At 39.0% G+C, this 21,125-nt stretch overlaps 1 protein-coding gene across 5 annotated transcripts in view; it reads right to left on the bottom strand.

Annotated features, from left to right (window-relative positions):
- LOC126035436 (A disintegrin and metalloproteinase with thrombospondin motifs 6-like) overlaps positions 1-21,125 on the bottom strand; it is a 233,380-nt gene that overhangs the window by 94,649 nt on the left and 117,606 nt on the right. For all 5 annotated transcript variants that reach the window (XM_049793985.1, XM_049793986.1, XM_049793983.1 and 2 more), the window contains 2 exons: positions 18,055-18,201; positions 10,287-10,428 (listed from right to left, as the gene is read on the bottom strand). In XM_049793985.1, the coding sequence (XP_049649942.1) occupies positions 10,287-10,428; positions 18,055-18,201 (289 nt within the window). The remainder of the gene's footprint in view (positions 1-10,286; positions 10,429-18,054; positions 18,202-21,125) is intronic.

The following is a 21,125-nucleotide window of genomic DNA, read 5'->3' as shown; positions in this document are numbered from 1 at the left end:
CATGGCAGTCAGGTGAAGACCCCAGCGACTGGAAAAAGGGAAACATTGCACCCATTTTTAAAAAGGGTAGGAAGGAGGACCTGGGAACTACCGACCTGTCAGCCTCGCCTCTGTGCCTGGGAAGATCATGGAACAGATCCTCCTAGAAGCTATGATAAGGCACATGGAGGACAGGGAGATGATTTCAGGCAGCCAGCATGGCTTCAACAAGGGCAAGTCCTGCCTGACCAACCTAGTGGCCTTCTGTGATGGAGTGACTACATCAGTGGACGAGGGAAGAGCTACGGATGTCGTCTATCTGGACTTCTGCAAGGCCTTTGACATGGTCCCCCACAACATCCTTCTCTTGAAATTGGAGAAAGATGGATTTGATGGGTGGACTGTTCGATGGATGAGGAATTGACTGGATGGTCGCATCCAGAGAGTAGTGGTCAACGGCTCAATGTCCGGATGGAGATCAGGGATGAGTGGTGTCCTTCAGGGGTCCATATTGGGACCAGTACTGTTTAATATCTTCATCAATGACATAGACAGTGGGATCAAGTGCACCCTTAGCAAGTTTGCAGATGACACCAAGCTGAGTGGTGAAGTTGACACGCCTGAGGGATGGGATGCCATTCAGAGGGACCTGGACAAGCTCAAGAAGTGGGCCCATGTGAACCTCATGAGGTTCAACAAGGCCAAGTGCAAGGTCCTGCACCTGGGTCAGGGCAATCCCTGGTATCAATACAGGCTGGGGGATGAAGGGATTGAGAGCAGCCCTGTGGAGAAGGACTTGGGGGTACTGGTCGATGAAAAGCTGGACATGAGCCGGCAATGTGTGCTCACAGCCCAGAAGGCCAGCTGTATCCTGGGCTGCATCAAAAGAAGTGTGGCCAGCAGGTCAAGGGAAGTGATTCTGCCCCTCTACTCCGCTCTGGTGAGACCCCACCTGGAATACTGCGTCCAGTTCTGGGATCCTCAGTACAAGAAAGACATGGACCTGTTGGAGCGGGTCCAGAGGAGGGCCATGAAAAATGATCAGAAGGATGAAACACCTCCCCTATGAGGACGGGCTGAGAGAGTTGGGGTTGTTCAGCCTGGAGAAGAGAAAGCTCTGGGAAGACCTTATTGTGGCCTTTTAATACTTAAAGGGGGCATATCAGAAAGATGGGGAAAAACTTTATAGTAGGGCCTGTAGTGATAGGACAAGGGGTAATGGTTTTAAATGGAAAGAGGGTAGATTCAGACTAGATATAAGGAAGAAATTTTTTACAATGAGGGTGGTAAAACACTGGAACAGGTTGCCCAAAGAGGTTGTAGATGCCCCGTCCCTGGAAACATTCAAGGTCAGGTTGGATGGGGCTCTGAGCAACCTGATCTAGTTGAAGATGTCCCTGCTCATTGCAGGGGGGGGGTTGGACTAGATGACCTTTAAAGGTCCCTTCCAACCCAAACTATTCTATGATTCTATGTGAAGTGTCAGACTGTGATGATTCTACTTCTGACTCTGTGCTTATTTTGCATCTGATTAAGTTCAAGTGTTTAAATTAATAACTGTGCTGACTTTGTGAAGTTTGGTTCAATATTCTGAAAAGCCAAAAATTCAACTGCATTAAGAAACAAAGTTTTCAACCATTCCAATACAGAGAGAAGCAAAAAATCAGATCTGGATAACAGTCTGGAATTTGAAAACATCTATATTTCAGGGTGATTTGAATCCAGAATTCTGGTTTGTGCTCCAGGGTTTACTTGCAGAATTTCACTCTTGATGTCCCTACACAAGTACACCATCTATATATTAACATAAAAGGAGAAGTAATAATTAAAACATGTATTTCATTGCCAGGCTAACGTATCCACAATGAGAGTATTTAACAATTTCCTTTCAATAGGAAATGCATTTTTTCTGTATACTCAGGCTTCTTTGTGGCACTAGACTCTTCCAAATTCACTGAACTAATGTCTTCTAGACATTGTAATTCCAAACAAATAATCAGCTGAACTGTGTGAATTAATGGATACAGCACTCTGAAACTATTTTTGCAGGATGATTCTAAGCATGTCAGTTCACCTCCCTACTCCATAAAATGAGAAAAACAGGCTCCTTCTTCCTAAATTGCTTTGGGAGATAGAATGAAAAACACTACATCAAAACTAGATATTATTACTGACATAGTCTGGTAGTCCTTATTCAGACCTTAATTTCAGCAGGAATTTGCCTCAGTAAATCCATAAAGACAAAATGAAAGTAATGTAAAATTACTATGGGCTGTATCATAATATTTGAGCAAAAACCTCTGCTTAAATCAGAAAGGAGTTCTGCGTGAGACAGACATACAATATCCCCAAATCAACAGAATATTTTCCTTATGGAAAACTATGTGAAACACAGAGAACTTACTAACTAAAATAACACAATGTATCAATTTATAGAAATAGTTTATATTAAAAAGAAGAAATGAAAGAATGTATTTCTGTAATTTCTTTTAAACATAGCCACACTTATTTAAAAAGTTGTTTATTTTCCCCTGCTGCTTTGCATTTAAAAGAGTAGAATTTGAAGTACATTCTCCATCAGTCTGTACATTAAATGAAAAATAACATTAATAGTCATTTGAAAACAAATAAGATATCTAAAAAAAGGTGGAAAATCCATCTCTGCTCTTATTTCATTAAATGAAAATGGAATTATACCAGGTACTACTATGGCTATGTCTTCTTTATTTTCAGCTGATTTTGGAAAGTTAACAGAGAAATTCTTCTAAGGTGCATAAAGCTTTCTATTCTGCAGCTCAACCCTATACCTGGTACTACCTTAGTTTCATAGTTATTGATTTGAGATATTTCCTTATTACCACTATCCTATCAGTAACATCTCTAAGCAGCTGTTTTTAATAAGCCAGTCTTAAAAACATATGAGGAACTACCCTGGAAAGGTCAGGCCCCAAATCACTAGTAGAAAGTATACTGCTTTTTTTCCTACACACTAACACGCATGCATGCACATCCACCCACTCCCACCCACCCACCCACAAACATAAGGTGACCCTTTATGGTAGCCTTTTCTTCATTGGTGGACATAGGATGAAGCTAACATATCTTTTGCCAACATTAAATTTGTGTGAATAATTTACTGAAACTAAGAGTAAGAAGCATAATCTGAAAATTAATCAATGACCTCAAAGTCAGTCTCCAAGTGTGTGGATTTAATAACTATTAATTTGTAAAGCAGACAAGGGAAAGTGTTTTAAAAATCCAGGAAACAAATTGAAGCTGAGGCCTTTCACAAGATCAAGACAAGATAGATGACAACCTGTAACGGTGTATCTTAGGGCTCCATGACTTCAGTTTGGAATTCGGATGCTTGTATTTGCAGTAATTTAAACAAAGCTGAACCCATCTAGAGAAAAAAAACAGCAAATCAAATTATCTTCCTTTGCCTAAGTGTTATCAATGATGGAGCCTCTTTCTGTTGTGTCATGCAGAGTTACACATAGGCATTTCAAATTATGTAACATCTCAGCATCCTATATCATAATCATCATAAATGGTAACAATACAGCACAATGAAAACTCAGTGATATGAGCAAAGATCAAATTGCTGTGCTGTTCTTAATGTTTTCAAAACTAATGAAAGCCTCCAACAGAAGTTAGCAGTATGGCCCATAATTAAAAAAAAAAAAAAAAAAAAAAAGGATGGGAAATACATTCACAACGCATATTGAACTATGATAATTTAGGAATCTTCTTTTTTTCCCATAAAATTTTAAAATGTTAATTAGGATTTTATGTTACTTTGGCATGTTTCATCTATAATATGCTGCACCTCTTGATGAGCATTTGCTAAAATAGAGCATAAAAATAAATAGCTTGAATTGTGACTTACAATTCTGACCTGAAAAGCATCAATCTAAAGTATTTTCAGCCTCATTGCTGAAATACTGATGGAAACACGATTAAAACTAGAAGGCTGATTATAATTATGGGTGAACTTCAGAATGTTCAAAGTTTAGTACAGATAAGCACCCAAAAGTAACCATTTTAGTGCTCCACTACCAAATGCTCATTAAGTGGTTGTCATGGTTTAACCCCAGCCAGCAACTAAGCACCATGCAGCCGCTCACTCACTTCCCCCCCACCCAGTGGGATGGGGGAGAGAATCAGAAGGACAAAGGTAAAACTCGTGGGTTAAGATAAGAACAGTTTAATAGGACAGAAAGGAAGAAAATAATAATAATAATAATAGTGATAATAATATAAATAACATGACAATAATAATAAAAAAAGAATTAGAATATACAAAACAAGTGATGCACAATGCAATTGCTCATCACTCACTGACCGATGCCTAGTTAGTTCCTGAGCAGCGATCCACCCCCCCACCCCCCCCCCCAACTCCCCCTAGTCTATATACTAGGCATGATGTCACATGGTATGGAATACCCCTTTGGCCAGTTTGGGTCAGCTGTCCTGGCTGTGTCCCCTCCCAACTTCTTGTGCCCCTCCAGCCTTCTTGCTGGCTGGGCATGAGAAGCTGAAAAATCCTTGACTTAGTCTAAACATCACTTAGCAACAACTGAAAACATCAGTGTGTTATCAACATTCTTCTCATACTGAATCCAAGACATAACACTATACCAGCTACTAGAAAGAAAATTAACTCTATCCCAGCTGAAACCAGGACACCCAGCAACTTTCTATTAATGGTAATTAAGTTTATGGCCACTCCTCATAATTTATTAAAAGCTTCCTAGAGACAAATAGTTCAAGGGAGCTACTGAAGGCAGCAGGAGGACTCCTTAGCCGGAGAATATATCTTCATCCTGCCTTGTTTACAAGCAGTAAGTTCATAGCTTGAACTCTATCTGTCCTCCAAAACACACTAACAAAATGTGAATAAAAACTAGTATTTGAGTTTTAAGCTATTTTTGTTAGCAAACTAACTGGGGAACTTAATTGCAAACATAAGACCATGACAAAGAAGAGAGCTACCTGTCATCAGCTAAAATACATTACCTGATGTGTTAAACTCTAGTGTGAAATATGAATAGATTGGCCCTGCTGATTTCAGTGAAGCCGTGTATGAAGAGGAAAGGAAACTTTGTACCCTTATCCCTCTACTCAAAGTATTTACTGACACCAATGATGGTCTTGCATTTTAATGCAAAAAAATATACCAAAGAATTGTTAGGCACTATCTCTGAAATCCATGCTAGCTGACAACAGCTTCACAGATCATAAAATGCACCACAGCAATATCAATCATATGCATAAAGTATTAACTACTATTAAAATGTCTGAGGTTTTAGCCTCTGTCCTAAAAATGTGGGGACCAGCTCTACAGAAAAGCATTATTTTGAACCACAAAATCTGTAAGTTAGTCAGGCATATTCCAGGTATTATTTAAACTCATAAAACAGAGAAAGTCAAAGTCAAGACTGGAATTCTTTCCTGAGTTAATTCAGAGACAGCCAACAGCCAACCGTTATTAGGCAGATGCTCAAAGGTTAAGGAGGTAAGGAGTCAATGAAAAAGTTCTTCTTACACTCACCTAAATAAAAGGATTGAAAAAGTTTCTGACTCTTTCAGGGGAACTGACACACAAACAAAGCAGAGAAGAACTGAGCCACACCTGACAATCAGCAGAGAATTCACACTGCATCACCCTAGAAGATGCAGCATATATAGTACCTACGTAAAAGAAGAGGAACTAGCACTGTTCCTAATAACCTCAAAATCTCCCACTGCAGTGAATCCAGTAAGATACTTGAAAGCATGTATTACACTTAAGAAAAAGTTATGCGTCAGTATTATATGGTGAAATTCCTACCATTACAATTTGGCTCACTGGAAGTCATAAATTTAATGTTCTCCTGAATCTGAAAGTGTACCCTAAACATGAAATATTTTAAGTATCTTGAGACATTGCCTCTCAATTCTTTATTCAAAGTATCTGTTTCTTCACTTAAATTCTTTAAAATTGCCCCTGTATCAGAGATGGTGGAAAGCATAGTATAAAGAACAATGCACATGTGACATTAGAAGAATCACTGTCTTCTTGCAAACATGTAGTCTTAGCTTTTTAGCTCGAAGAGCTAAAGTATCTCTTTGAATTCTTGTCTGACAATGTGCTGAGTGATATAGGGAAATGTGACCAATAGCCACAGTGCTTTTTCTGGAAAAGTTTTGTCCGTGAGTGACTAAAAAGTTTAATTAGGTCTAGTAATCACAACAGTATCAGTACAACTACCAAAGAGCTCCTTTGAAGGTCACATTGGCTCCTTGTCAGTAAACACACACAGAGAAAGGCAGATCCTTGCACTCCCTTAAGTACTTTAGTTCTGATGCCTTAATCATTCAAACTCCACTCCAGGTATTTAACTTCAAGTATTGTTGTGGTTTAACCCCAGCCAACAACTAAGCACCACACAGCTGCTCTATCACTCCCCTCCTCAGCTGGACAGGGGAGAGAAAATATAACAAAGGGCTTGTGGGTCGAGATAAGGACAGGGAGAGATCACTCACCAATTACCCTCACAGGCAAAACAGACTCAACTTGGGGAAAATTAACTCAATTTATTGCCAATCAAACCAGAGCAGGGTAATGAGAAATAAAACCAAATCTTAAAACACCTTCCCCCCACCCCTCCCTTCTTCCTGGGCACAGCTTCACTCCCGGATTCTCTACCTACCCCCCCCAGCGGTACACGGGGACAGGGATGGAGGTTATGATCAGTTCATCACGCATTGTCTCTGCCACTCCTTCCTTCTCAGGGGCAGGACTCCTCACACTCTTCCCCTGCTCCAGCGTGGGGTCCCTCCCACAGGAGACAGTCCTCCATGAACTTCTCCAGCCTGAATCCTTCCCATGGGCTGCAGTTCTTCACAAACTGCTCCAGCATGGGTCCTTTCCATTACGTGCAGTCTTTCAGGAGCACACTGCTCCAGCGTGGGTCCCCCACGGGGTCACAAGTCCTGCCAGAAAACCTGATCCAATGGGGCTCCTCTCTCCATGGGTCCACAGGTCCTGCCAGGAACCTGCTCCAGTGTGGGCTTCCCATGCGGTCAGAGCCTCCTTCAGGAACCCACCTGCTCTGGCGTGGGGTCCTCCGCGGGCTGCAGGTGGAGATCTGCTCCACCATGGACCTCCATGAGCTGCAGGGGGACAGCCTGCCTCACCATGGTCTTCACCACAGGCTGCAGGGGAATCTCTGCTCCGGCGCCTGGAGCATCTCCTCCCCCTGCTTCTTCACTGACCTTGGTGTCTGCAGGGTTGTTTCTCTTACATGTTCTCACTCCTCTCTCCGGCTGCAGTTTCTGTGCCGTAGCAACTTTCCCCCCCTTCTTAAATACGTTATCCCAGAGGTGCTACCTCTGTCGCTGATTGGTTTGGCCTTGGCCAGCAGCGGGTCCATCTTGGAGCTGGCTGGCATTGGCTCCATGGGACATAGGGGAAGCTTCTAGCAGCTTCTCACTGAAGCCAGCCCTGTAGCCCCCCTGCTACCAAAACCTTGCCATGCAAACCCAATAGAAGTATATAAGTGAGAAAGGCTTCATATACTTAAATGTGCAAAATTCTTTGCGGAATTAGGACCTAATTTATGATCAAAAGCAACAAACAGTTTAAAATAAACATACAGGGGGAGTGGATGAGGAAATATGGGAGGAAAGTCAATGAATATAGATGAACATCAAAGCTAGATGATTGAAAGAGGTATTTTTTTCTAAAGGTTAATAAGACATTAGGACAGAATTCCAAAGCAGAAAGAACATGAAGATTTTTCTAAGTTACTTTAAAACCACCAACTATCTTGACAGCTATATCAGAGCCCAAAGGAGAATTGTAATTTTTTTGCCTTTGATTTGAGAATTTGACTGTTTTTCTTGTCATGTCTCGCCATCAGAAATCAGTAAAGAACATGAGCAAGAGAAAAAGGCAAGCAATTTTCTCTGAGATTTCCCTTTGGTTTAGAATTTATTTACTTCTGGGTCACTAAATCCCACATTGGAAAACCTGCTTAATCCCTTTTTTACCAGGCACTTCAAATAAAAAATGCTGAAAGAAGTGCTAGAAAGGAGTCAATATATAAATTAGGTCCACTGTCAATTAGGGATTTTTACTATGTTTTTCTGTTTGTAGTTGCACATGTGTCTGTTAGAATAAGATCAATGAACTGTTAATGGCATATTCATGTGAATAGTACATCAAATAGGAACATCCAAAGCACTGACCGTTTACTTTTGATATTGAAAGTGTAGAACAGAGTATTCAACTTTTCCTGGTATTTAGATCTGGTTCCACTACTTGGTTCTAAAAACCTTTTTATATATGAATAGGTCTTTCTTTCATGGATATTTTCCATCATCTGCACTATCAGCTTGCAAAGATTATTTTTTTCCTTTCAAAATTATCACCTGAAATCTGTACAATCATAATCATCATGATGGCATTTTCAGAGCATTATGGCCATGGCAGATAATATTTTTAAATGTAGGCATTATTTTAAATGCCTATAATTTCTTAGAGTGGATATTAGCAGAGTTCTACAATAATCTGTTATATAAATATATACAGTCTGAATCCTATTATGAAAAATAGGGGTGTTTTTTTCAGAAACACTTATAAGTCATGCTCACACTGATGGCACACTGACGGAATACAATACACTGTATCAATTCAGAGGACTGGTAATGTCACATGAAGACTTAACTTCTTTTAACTATTGTCTCAATTAAGTGTCAGCCTCTTTTCTGTAACTATAAGGGAAACCTAACAAAAACTTTTTTTTAAAAAAAAAAAGCAAGCAGAACACATAAAGCCAAGATTACCTACATCTTCATTACTTCCAATTGTTTGCGTTTTAGAAACTGGTTTAAGAACAGAAGTGTACTGTGCAGCATGATCATTGCAACTGATTACATAGTTTAACAGAGTTTGAAGAGAAAAAAACCCCACAAACCCCAAATATATGTGGAAAAGCCAGGTTTTGCACATTATTAACTTTCCAGTTTAATTTAAAATGCAGTATATCTCCAAAGGCTGTACTATAAATCATGGATTAGATACCTGCAGATTTACTTAGTCTGAAAATAAAGAGTGTGTGGGCTGAGAATTTGTAAGAAAAAAGAAAAAAAAAAAAAAAGGTATGCCTTGGATGTAGTGACAGGAAACAGGGCCCTTAAAGAACAGTGGTGGGAAATGAGAACTTAAAGAGGAACAATAAAGGCCAAAAAAGGTTTGATGACAGATCAGGAATAGAAGATCCAGTGAGCTACTCAGCCAACTACATACACAAATCCTTTGCACAATGCAATCTGCCAAAGAGGCATCCCAAGAATAATAGTGTATTTATCACCCTAAGGATAATAAAAATGGACTTTGTAGCTAGCCTTTAGAGAAGTGAATAGAGTAAATTCAGTGATTACATTGTTTTATTTGAATAATCTAATAATTAAAATATTATTAAAACTATATATTTTTAAACCACTAGATATATTTTCAAGGTTTATTTAATTTAGTCTCAACTGATTATTTGATGACAAGCACAGCAGAATGCATCATTTTACTACATACTTTGGGCTGCAGGATTTTAAATAATATTTATAAATTTATTGCATAGTGACCTAAGTGTGCATGTTTTTATTTATACTTTAAATTTCTTTACCTTAAATATTGCACACTGGTACTTGCAGCCAAAGCTTTGCTAGTACATAGCTATTCAGTATTCTATTCAGCTATCTAGCTTCATGTTCCTCTGTTCCCATAACCAATTATTCTTCTTTTCAAAAAGAGATCTGAACAATGTGAGAAACGGTAAACTCAATGCCAGCAAAACAAATTAAAATAAAAACAAACAGACCTGACAAATCAATACAAGTACAAAAGTAACTTCAAAATGTAGCTTTAAATCAAAAAGTTAAAGCCAACACAACAGATTTCATGTTTCAAGATTAATACAACATGAATCTGATCTCCTTTAACTGAAATCAGGGAAAATTCTGTAGTACTCTATACAACGAGTGGGATCAAGTGTTCTGGGCTCCTTTTTTTCCCCTAAAATTAAAGAATGCTTCTCCAGCTCATTGTAACCCACACATTTTGGTGTACAGTACACACAAATGACTCAAGCAAAAGATGCAGCATAAGGATTAAAATGTACCCTTTACTTACATATGATGGCACTGGACAGTATGCTATTAGAAATCTGTAACCCACTACTGCATCTAACTAAAGATTTATGTTATAAAGGAATATATACAAATGACTAAGCAGAATACTTAGCATAAGGATTAAGACTTCTTACCCCATATTTACATTGGCGAGATGTTGCTCCATACTGGAAGCGACACTGTTCATCAGCATCATACACCTGACCTGGGGCCACAGCTGGATAAAGAAATTCACGCTTGGGAGGCTCATTATCAAGGCAAGTACCACGGCCCGAACTGTTCAACATAAAGGACCAAAGGAATTAGGAATTGTACTGACTGTAAATCATAGTAATGATATCATGTATCTAGTTCTTACTTTTACCAGCACTGGGTATGAAACAAATATGATTGCAATAAACAAACAGTGAGATGGTACACCCATAGTAAAGATAAGAAATAATTAGAGGGAATTAAGAGATTAAAATAATTTTCATCATTATTTTCCCCAACATTGGACACTTTTAAGATTCAGATGGACAGGGTGCTGGACCATCTTGTCTAGACTGTGCTTTTGCCAAGAAAGGTTGGACCAGATGATCCTTGAGGTCCCTTCCAACCTGGTATTCTATGATTCTGTGATATTAAAAAAAATGCTTATTTTAGGTTGTGAAATATATTTCATATATTATCCTTTTAAAAAGTACAATAATTTCTGAGCCACACAAGACTGATTTTCATTTTTGTTATAAGATTCCTATTTGCTTTCACTGAAGAATAGCTACATTTGGTCATATAATGAAAAATAAACAAATTAATAAAATAAAATAAATTACATGTACAATTCTTAATGACCCTTCTGATCCTTCAAACCGTTAAATACAATCTTATAGATATGAGCAGCTCAATTGGTTTATGTAAAACATTTCAATTTCAACATGACTAAATGTTTATAGGATTAGGACCTTAACATGCATGCTTTTCTTCCATTTGAGTGAACAAAATAGTTACAGTGGTAAAAATTCTCCAGGATCTTCAAATTTACCCATACTTGGGTGAGTGACAAAATTTGTATGGATCCAAGGATCTTTTCTATTGTATTAATAATATTTAGTCCTCAAAAATTCACGTTAGAACTAAGATCATCATCTTTGAAAACTTTAATATTGTCTTCTTTTCACTGTTTTGTTTGGTGGGTTTGTTTTTGTTTTGTGTTTTTTTTTTTCTTTTGTTTTTTTCAAAATATGCCCATATTCAACCACAATATTTTAGTGTAGTGGAACAAATAACAAAGAAAGCCAAAGTCAGACAGAGTTCTTCTGTTTAGAAATTTTTTTTAATTTGCTAAATATAATTATTCAGTTTTATTTAGTCAGTGTGCATAAAAGAGGACAGATGCTTTTTTTACTTTCATTTCACATGTGAATGTGAGGATTTGTAAAGAATTCTTATGCCAACACTTTAAATTTTTTCCGACATTCCCACAAATTTTGCCAGCACTTATAGTTTTTTCCAAATCTTTTCCATGCACCTTGCCAAAGCAACATAATTTCAGAAGTGAATGTTCTACACTGTTTTTTGGAGATCTCCAATTTTCTATACTTTTTAGCTGCAGATAAAAAAAGAGCAAAAAGCCCCCTTTAACCATATATTTTATGTTCTCATTTTAAACCTATTTTATTCATTTCTTTGAAATACTACAACAAACCCTTTGTAAAAACAGAGACAAACAACTTCCAACCATTTCAGAAGAATGCAAACAGCAACTGAGGCAATAAGCCTAAGGTAAATACAGAAAAACATATGATATTCAGTTACTAATCCAAACGAATTTAACGTGATTCACCTGCACATAACACCACCACCCCCCAACTCAGTTGAAATCTACCTTTAAAATATCACACATGTGGTCCTGGCATAAAAAAATAATGTACTTGCCCCTTTATTCCAGTTTTAATTATTGCAAGCATATATATTTTCTAATAGCAGAGTTGGGAAACTATCCTACATTCTTTTGAATCTAAATATTTCAGTGTTGTATTTTATGTGTATGAGGAGTACATGTTAATAATTTCAGCATTGAAATATCTCAAATACAATCTGATCTTTCTGTATTGTTTGGATCAAACTGCACTTTGCTTAAACAAGCAGTGGGAAGTTGGCATTTGACATCAGCTTGAGTTCATATTGCATATGATGGGAATATTTCCGTAGATTCCAGTAGTGTAGAGGTTGATCTGTAAACTGTGATCCTGTAAATAGACAGCCAAGGGCACAGCATTTAAAAACTCTTATTACCTTTGATGACTCTCTCTGTAGGCATTTGTACCCTGAACGGATTAGATTACAGAATCAGATCTAAATCTAAATGCACTGAACCTGTAATTACAGTCTACACCTACTCTACAAGACATATAATTGCAGAAATGTAAATCAAAATCCATGTAGTAAATACAAAAATATGCCTGTTCTGCTCTAATGACAGGATTTTCACCATAATTCAGTCAATCTTTCACTCTAACATAAAGCTTGACACACAACAGCTATTATGTGATAGAAGGAAAGTTTTCCCCAGGAAAAAAATGTGTTTCCTTGGCCATTTCAAAGCCTTTGCTGGCTGGTCATCCTTCTTGGGAATTTTAAATGATCTATTAGCAATGCATAGCTTTGCTTTGTCTTTATTCCCATCCTTAAAGCCATATTCATCCTCTATCCGGCCATCCTGCAAAATAAATTGTTTTCCCAACTAGTGTCTGACTGAATCGATACCTTCCAAGTGATATTTAATGGCTGTTCCCCAGTACCATCAGTCTGGAAAATTTGATTCTGGGTGTAGTTTTTAGAAAGTCTTGAGAAAGAGGAGGGTGAAGCTGAGGCTCGACTTTGAACATCACCAGGATTACTTCTGTTTCAAAATTCTTCTGCCTGATGAGAAAGGACAGTGTGGTATCTACACTACAAAATGGCACACAGTGCAAAACTCCTGTATCAAATGGTGACCCAAGCTGGTAAACTGGTAAATCCACATGAATCTACCTTACCATGTACTACTATGAACACTTAATGAGCTTCTAGCTGAATGCATTCCAGCTGCATTATCTTGGTGCCATGACAGCCCTGCCCAAACTTGTATCCAGATCCAAGATGATAAATCTAAAAGGTGATATGTCATACAGACTCATGGCCTCAGGTTTCTGCTTGGGTATCTGCATTTCATCCCACTGTGCTCTATCTTTCTTGTTAGACATAGCTAAATGAATCCTAAACTGACCATACTCACTAAGCACAGAAAAAACCACTTGTCTTCCTTGTTTGTGGTCTAGTGGGCCCTGTCCCAGCTGTTTTCCCATTCTTGAGGAAAAATGGAGAGAAAGGGGGCAGAGTCTAATCTATCTGGAATAAACATCTGCAGACACAGATAAGAGCATCTTGAGGGTTTGCCTCTAAAGCTCTAAATCGGCATCTTCCTCATCTGTTGCTAAGTTGTGAAGAAGTATTAGAAAAGAAATAGAATCATTTTTTCCTGTCTGGATGCAGACTGTTCTGCTATTTATAGGAGCAGTCAGGGAATTGCTGCCACGTGAAACTCACAATTTTTCTTTGCTTCTTGTTCACTGATCATTATCTGCAACAGAAAAGCCTCTGCTCTTAAAGCTGGTTTGCCTCAAGGAAAGGTATGAATGGGTAAAAAAGTAGTGATCTAGGCTTCTGACAGCTCTCCTTCAGGTACCTGTGTAACTCTATCTTAACAGCTTTCTGCTGTCAATGAGGAGATGACATGAAAAGCTGGGGAGAAGACTAGAAATGAGAAAAAACCTACAGTTTTACAGACTATTCTACTTTGTGAAATAATAAATGCAGCAACTCAATCAAGCGCTCAAGCTCTCTGTGCAAGATTCCCTTTATTTTACAAAAGAATCCAACTTATATATGTTTCAACAAAGATCTAGAAAGTACTAACAGCATACAGCCAATACTACTAACACAGGAGGGCATATCTGGCCCAGCTGGGATGTTTGCCAGTCCTCAGAACAGTTAAAGATAAAAACATTCCATACACACACTCGTGACTGTCTTTAGCTACATCTTCCAAGGCTTACACAAGGCCATTCTCCAACCTGACCTTGTGAAACTAGTTCTTCAAAGGCTTGGCAAACATGCAGCACAACAAATTCTAACGGTCACTCTTAAAAACAAATGCCAGGTGTTCTGAGCTGCTCCCACAATAAAACAACTATTTTAAGAAAAAAAGTATCAATTCATTCATAGGGTAATATAATCACAAACAATAAGTAGCATGGATTTATAATTAACAGATCATGTATGTTATTTAACACAGTATCCTATACAATTGGAAAATCTATTCATAATTGCAATGCACAGAAGAATGTTTATCCAAGGTGGCTTTGAAAAAAATAACATCTACATTATGGGTTACAAAAATATAGCTAAAATATTATAAAAGATAATTTATTACTGGAGATGCTATTTCTAGGGGGTTTTTTAGTTCATCTAGTCACCTAGTATCTTAAGTAATGATTTTTTTATGAAATTCACAGATGTACTAATTCAAGTAAAATTGCAAACGCTGGCAATGATAGAGAAGTATCCCAAAAAACCTGAAGAGATTAGAACTATGGGAATAGATTCACCAGAGTACTATTCTGGCTTTATGCTAATATAACTACAATTTCAGTGGCATTTCCCAGGCTTAAAAATGAAACTTAATAGTGAATCAAACCTGGGGAATGGAAAAGAATAATGGAGATGCTAACACTAAAAAATAAAATAAAACATTTAAACATAAAGTAGAGGAGGCATGAGCTAAACATGTTTTTTAACTGACAGTAAAAAATTGAAGGATCACTGCATATATATCAAGTAAAGAAACAAGAAAGTTTGTTCGGACTGAAATGTAAAACTGCAGGAACTTTATGAACAAATATTCAGCTCTATTACATTTGCAGCATAATACAAGCCACAGAATTTTATCACGTTTCTTTCTCAAAAGCCATAAATAAGAAATGACTGCTTAGCTACCTGTGGAATTACATCTTCATCAATAGACAACTTATTTTCAGGACAATTATGAGTTCAAAATGGAGTTCAGAAGAGAGCAACAAATAGAAGTAAGATGAGACAGAGAAGAGCAGAACTGAAACAGTAAGAAACAAACCCCCAAATGCTACAAGAAAATACCTGAACTATAAGCTGATGGTCAGAACTACCAAGCTGTGAAATAACCTCTCAGAAGAGATGCGAAAACCCTATTCTTTGTCATAGTTAAAACTAGGCTGCATGACATACTAGAAAGACTACTGTATTGGCTTTGTGTGGCAAGGTTTTGGTAGCGAGGGGGGTTACAGGGGTGGCTTCTGTAAGAAGCTGCTGGAAGCTTCCCCTGTGTTCGAGAGACAGACAATACCAGCCAGCTCTAAGACAGACCTGCCGCCGGCCAAGGCCGAGCCAATCAGCAACAGTGGTAGCATCTCTGCAATAACGTACTTAAGAAGGGAAAAAGTTAGGAGAGACGGAAACGGCAGCCAGAGAGAGGAGAACATGTAAGAGAAACAACCCTGCGGACACCAAGGTCAGTGAAGAAAGAGGGGGAGGAGATGCTCCAGATGCCAAAACAGAGATTCCCCTGCAGCCCGTGGGGAAGACCATGGTGAGGCAGGTTGTCCCCTGCAGCTCATGGAGGTCCACGGTGGAGCAGATATCCACCTGCAGCCCATGGAGAACCCCACGCTGGAGCAGGTGGGTTCCCGAAGGAGGCTGTGACCCCGTGGGAACCCTGCACTGGAGCAGGTTCCTGGCAAGACCTGCAGATCTGTGGAGAGAGGAGCCCACAGAGCAGGTTTTCTGGCAGGACTTGTGACCCCGTGGGGGACCCACGCTGGAGCAGTGTGCTCCTGAAGGACAGCACACCGTGGAAAGGACCCATGCTGGAGCGGTTCATGAAGAACTGCAGCCCGTGGGAAGGACCCACATTGGAGAAGTTCGTGGAGGACTGTCTCCCGTGGGAGGGACCCCACGCTGGAGCAGGGGAAGAGTGTGAGGAGTCCTTCCCCTGAGGAGGATGAAACGGCAGAAAATAATGTGTGATGAACTGACCGTAAACCCCATTCCCCATCCCCCTGTGCCGCTGGGGGGGTTGGTAGAGAATCCGGGAGTGAAGTTGTGCCCGGGAAGAAGGGAGGGGTGGAGGGAAGGTGTTTTGAGATTTGGTTTTATTTATCATTACCCTACTCTGGTTGATTTGTAATAAATTGAGTTAATTTTCCCCAAGTTGAGTCTGTTTTGCCCGTGAGGGTAATTGGTGAGTGATCTCTCCCTGTCCTTATCTCGACCCACAAGCTCTTTGTTATATTTTCTCTCCCCTGTCCAGCTGAGGAGGGGGAGTGATAGAACGGCTTTGGTGGGCACCTGGTGTTCAGCCAGGGTCAATCCACCACAACTACTAATGGGAACAGTGTTGAATTAACAAAAATGATTGGCGATGATGAAACAAGACTAGCCTGTTTGTTTTTTTTTATAATGCTAGGGTTAAGTGAATACATATATATCTCTCCTGAGAAAATCAACTTATATTGTGAGAAACCTGTATCACACATACATGTAGGATGACTTATTCAGTGTGCTTTAGTTTAGACACTCATCTTAAACACTCCAGTACATAAAATTGGGTGGGTGCATAGTTCAGTGGGGTGATACAAAATGCCTTAATCTGATACAGAAACTGAGGAGAAGTATTTTCCTCTGAACAGCACCTAACACCAACATGAACCGTCTGTCTCTGCCCACTGACTCTATAGGGAGATCAAACACCTCTTCAGAACAATTCAGTGCTCCTGTACACTGTGTGGAAAGCTACATTTGAACCAATCTAAAGAAAATTTATTGGTCTGGATGGGTCCCTTCAGGTAAGATTCAGAATACAGCACCTTATTCTGAGGTGAGATCCCTGAAAGAGGAGAAACCCATATTGTTCTTAGTAGTCTAATGGTTAGACCACTTGACTGGTTTAAGTCCATCTCCTAAAACACTGTGTCTGAATTATTGAACAACATTTATTTCTAAAAGGAATGATTGTACTGATGACACTGAACCTACCAACCAACTGCCATTTGCTCCCATAAAGCCTCTTACACACATTTTTAAAAATCCTGTTATTAATGTGTTCTCAGTGAACTAACAGTTCTCTGTGTGTCTTCCACAACTTAAAATATATACAAAGGCTTCATTATGCATCATATATACCAATGTATACATTGATATGAGCACATATTTGAAACTAACATATTTTGACTATTTTAATTTTTCATACAGAAGTAAAATTTCAGGTAGCAATCTATTTCTGGATAAAAATCACCACAGAAGTATAGGTTAGCACAATTTTAAGGTATTAATATAAAGACCTATGCCATCCTCTCCTATGATCTTTATATTCTCACTAAAGGTACCAAAGAACATTGATAGAAAAAAACCAACATAAGACTGCATTAAAATATCAGGAGAATGAAATGTACAAGGAACAGGGCTAGAACCTTGTTCCTTTCATTCAATTCCCTCACATTATGCATGTATTTAAAAAAAAATACTTCCCATCATTCATAGACAAATTCAGCCCTTCTCTATTTCTCACCCTCCAATTAATTTAGTAATAAAATATGATCAGAACTTTAAAATATTTTGAATAGATTAAAAATGAGAACTGTAAGGTGGGGAATGGAGCAGAAGAAGCTTTTGCCATTACATAGGAAAAGGACTCTACAATATAAAAACCTTAAGTAACTTGCTATACTTCCCTCTGTTCATTCTAAAAATGTAAACCATCAGACCAGATCACTGTGTCTCTACTATTTATTCTGAAAGGTGTGAATTTTTGTAACAAATCATGATTTTTCTTGAGAGATTACTTACTCTAAAAAACTGGTGATGTAATCCCGACTGCAGGCTGACCAAGAAAAAGGGTTGGTGTTTGCTGTAATATGAGCTGCCATTAGCTTTGCTGCTTCATGACCTTTGGTCCCACAGGAATTTCCAATTCCATCATGATTCATACCAAAACTGCCCAAAAGAGGAGAGAAACCGCCCATTATTCTTCTGCAGCATCAAACATCTCTTAAAACTTAATGTGATTTTTTACAGAAATCATGCTCGGACCTAAAAGAACATAGTATAGAGAAGTTTAAGTGGAGAATCAGGATCAGTTAAGTTCTGTTTAGTTTATTCAGATCTCAGAATACTGCACAACTGCATAACATTTTTTTTCACAGACTTTTGAAAGCATTTTACTTATTTTCTAAAGCTTTTAAAGAAAATTTAACAATATTCTTGCAAGATAAATACAGAGCACTCAGTCCTTATTTAGGTATTGTACCTGGATAAGGAATACACATTGTGCCACTGACGCTTGGATTAGTAAACAGGGACAAACAGGGAGTAGGTGATGTTGCTGTAACAGTACAGTATAGACACACAGTAGCCAATGAGAGTTCAAGCAGAACGTGGGTTTTGCAATTCCCAGGGCCATGCTGTATGCATGCTCCCTCTATGTATCTGCTCACAGGGTGACTTGGAGCCCCTCTATTAGTGCTCTCCTTTGTCATGGAACTTCAGAATGGAGACTAAAAATCAGCAGAAAATACAGTCAAAAACCTCTAGGTGGCGCTTGGCCAACATAGATTTCCATGAAACAAACTAATTTTCAGCAAGGATGATATGACTCTATAAAAAGAAATACGGCAAAAGAATCCTTACGCCCTAAAAATCCTGTGCTACTGAAAGACGACCTTGGAGCTATAGATGGCCAACATAATCATCAAATTAAAACTAGATGTTAACTCACAGAAACTCTATTTGAAAAGACTTTCATTATATGTATAAAACTACCTTTAATTAAATTATTACTGTTATTCCTAAAGAGTCAACAACATATACCTGACTGGCCTGACATAAATTAAGCACTTGAAGAAAATATGGAAAACAACAACCTTTCTTAATAGTATACACTTTTTTAAAACTCCATTTTCTTATCCTGCCTTTGATTAATTTCCTCTCAGTCACTTGGGGGGGTGAAACTTACTTCTTTAAATATTAACCTTTTGCCAACTTAGTTCCTCCTTCCCAAACATGGCACAAGGCTTATGAAATCAGAGGGACAGGTAGTGAGATACATAGGAGCCTTTCTAACATTGGGACAGAGATGTAGTCAAAAGGAATGCCATAACTCAGCTTCTGCGCACTCAAAGCAGCAAAATTGTCACTTCCTTATGTGTCATTTAAGAGGTCAGTCATTGAAGCCTTCTGTATTAGAAATGCTAAAAAGTCTGACTCCCTGATTTCTTACTCATCATTCAGGAATACAAATCTGTTGAGGCACTCCATTTTGATTTTTCTAGAAACTTTTAGGACGGACTGCCTGTCCTGGTTTCAGCTGGGACAGAGTTAATTTTCTTTCTAGTAGCTGGTATAGTGTTATGTCTTGGATTCAGTATGAGAAGAATGTTGATAACACACTGATGTTTTCAGTTGTTGCTAAGTGATGTTTAGACTAAGTCAAGGATTTTTCAGCTTCTCATGCCCAGCCAGCAAGAAGGCTGGAGGGGCACAAGAAGTTGGGAGGGGACACAGCCAGGACAGCTGACCCAAACTGGCCAAAGGGGTATTCCATACTATGTGACATCATGCCTAGTATATAAACTGGGGAAGTTGGCCTGGGGGGGATCACTGCTTGGGAACTAACTGGGCATTGGTCAGCGAGTGGTGAGGAACTGCATTGTGCATCAATCGTTTTGTACATTCCAAACCTTTTATTATTATTATTGTCATTTTATTAGTGTTATCATTACTAGTTTCTTCTTTTCTGGTCTATTGAACTGTTCTTATCTCAACCAACGAGTTTTACTTGTTTTTTTCCTAATTCTCTCCCCCATCCCACTGGGTGGGGGAAAGTGAGTAAGCAGCTGTGTAGTGCTTAGTTGCTGGCTGGAGCTAAGCCACGACAGTCCATTTTGGTGCCCAATGAGGGGCTCGAAGGACTGAGATAATGACAGATCAGAGCGTGTTAAAACAAATCTGTTACAAGCATTCCTTATTTTAGTTTAATAGTCGCTGGTCACAATGTTGATTTATGGGCTCTTAGAGTTGTGGTGCTCCTTTGTAGAGTTCTGTTATGTGTCACCTCACTTGCTGTATGTAGTCCCTGTGCTGCTGCTTATCATCTGTGGGAGGTGGATTAAGATTTTCCTTTGATGTATTATGTAACACTAGCTTTTGGTACGATGAAATTATCGGTCGTGGGACTAACCTAGTATTTGCACTCAGCATTGCCATCACCTCTATACTTCAGGAACCATCTGCAGGAAAATATTAACAATTACACCCTTTACCTTTGCTCCTTGGAGAGCCAATCCATGGGAGAGACACCTTTCCTCCCCTTTCCCTTCTCCTCCAATCTAATTACACTGGCATTTGAGACTTCTGAAAAATTTTAACGTCCTTGGGATGCTGAAATCAGCCTAGTCCTTTTGCTAGGAACTGGCATATTCCTGAGTGTGGTTCAGGCCTTCATTAGTGTTAAACAAGTATTTAATAAGATCACCCAGAGATCTGCCCTGAGGCTGGATAATTATGAGTGGCAAGGTGTGTGGGGTATTATGGGCAAGTACCTAGGATGGTGGACACTTCCAGTGTTTTGGAAACTCACCTCTGAACAAGTGCAGAATCCTGAAAAACTAGAAGAATATTTGGAAAAAGTATGCTGTCACCCGGACAATTCCAGGGAGAAACAAATTACTGCAATGTGCTGGGGCCTGGCCCGTGCCTGTCAAGCCCTGTTCAACACCACTCAGTACCCTCAAGGGGAAGAGAAGATGTCTGGATCTGACAACAACAAGGCGACAGGAACTGCGGCCCCTCCAACCCCCACAACAGGTACTGCAGCTGAACCAGAAAACCAACCCGCACCAGTATCAGTTGCCCCCATAAAC

Source organism: Accipiter gentilis, chromosome W (genome assembly GCF_929443795.1).
Source record: "Accipiter gentilis chromosome W, bAccGen1.1, whole genome shotgun sequence".
NCBI classification, from domain to species: Eukaryota; Metazoa; Chordata; class Aves; order Accipitriformes; family Accipitridae; genus Astur; species Astur gentilis.
Note: the sequence above shows the minus strand (reverse complement) of the source record. Positions and strands in the feature narration are given on the sequence as shown.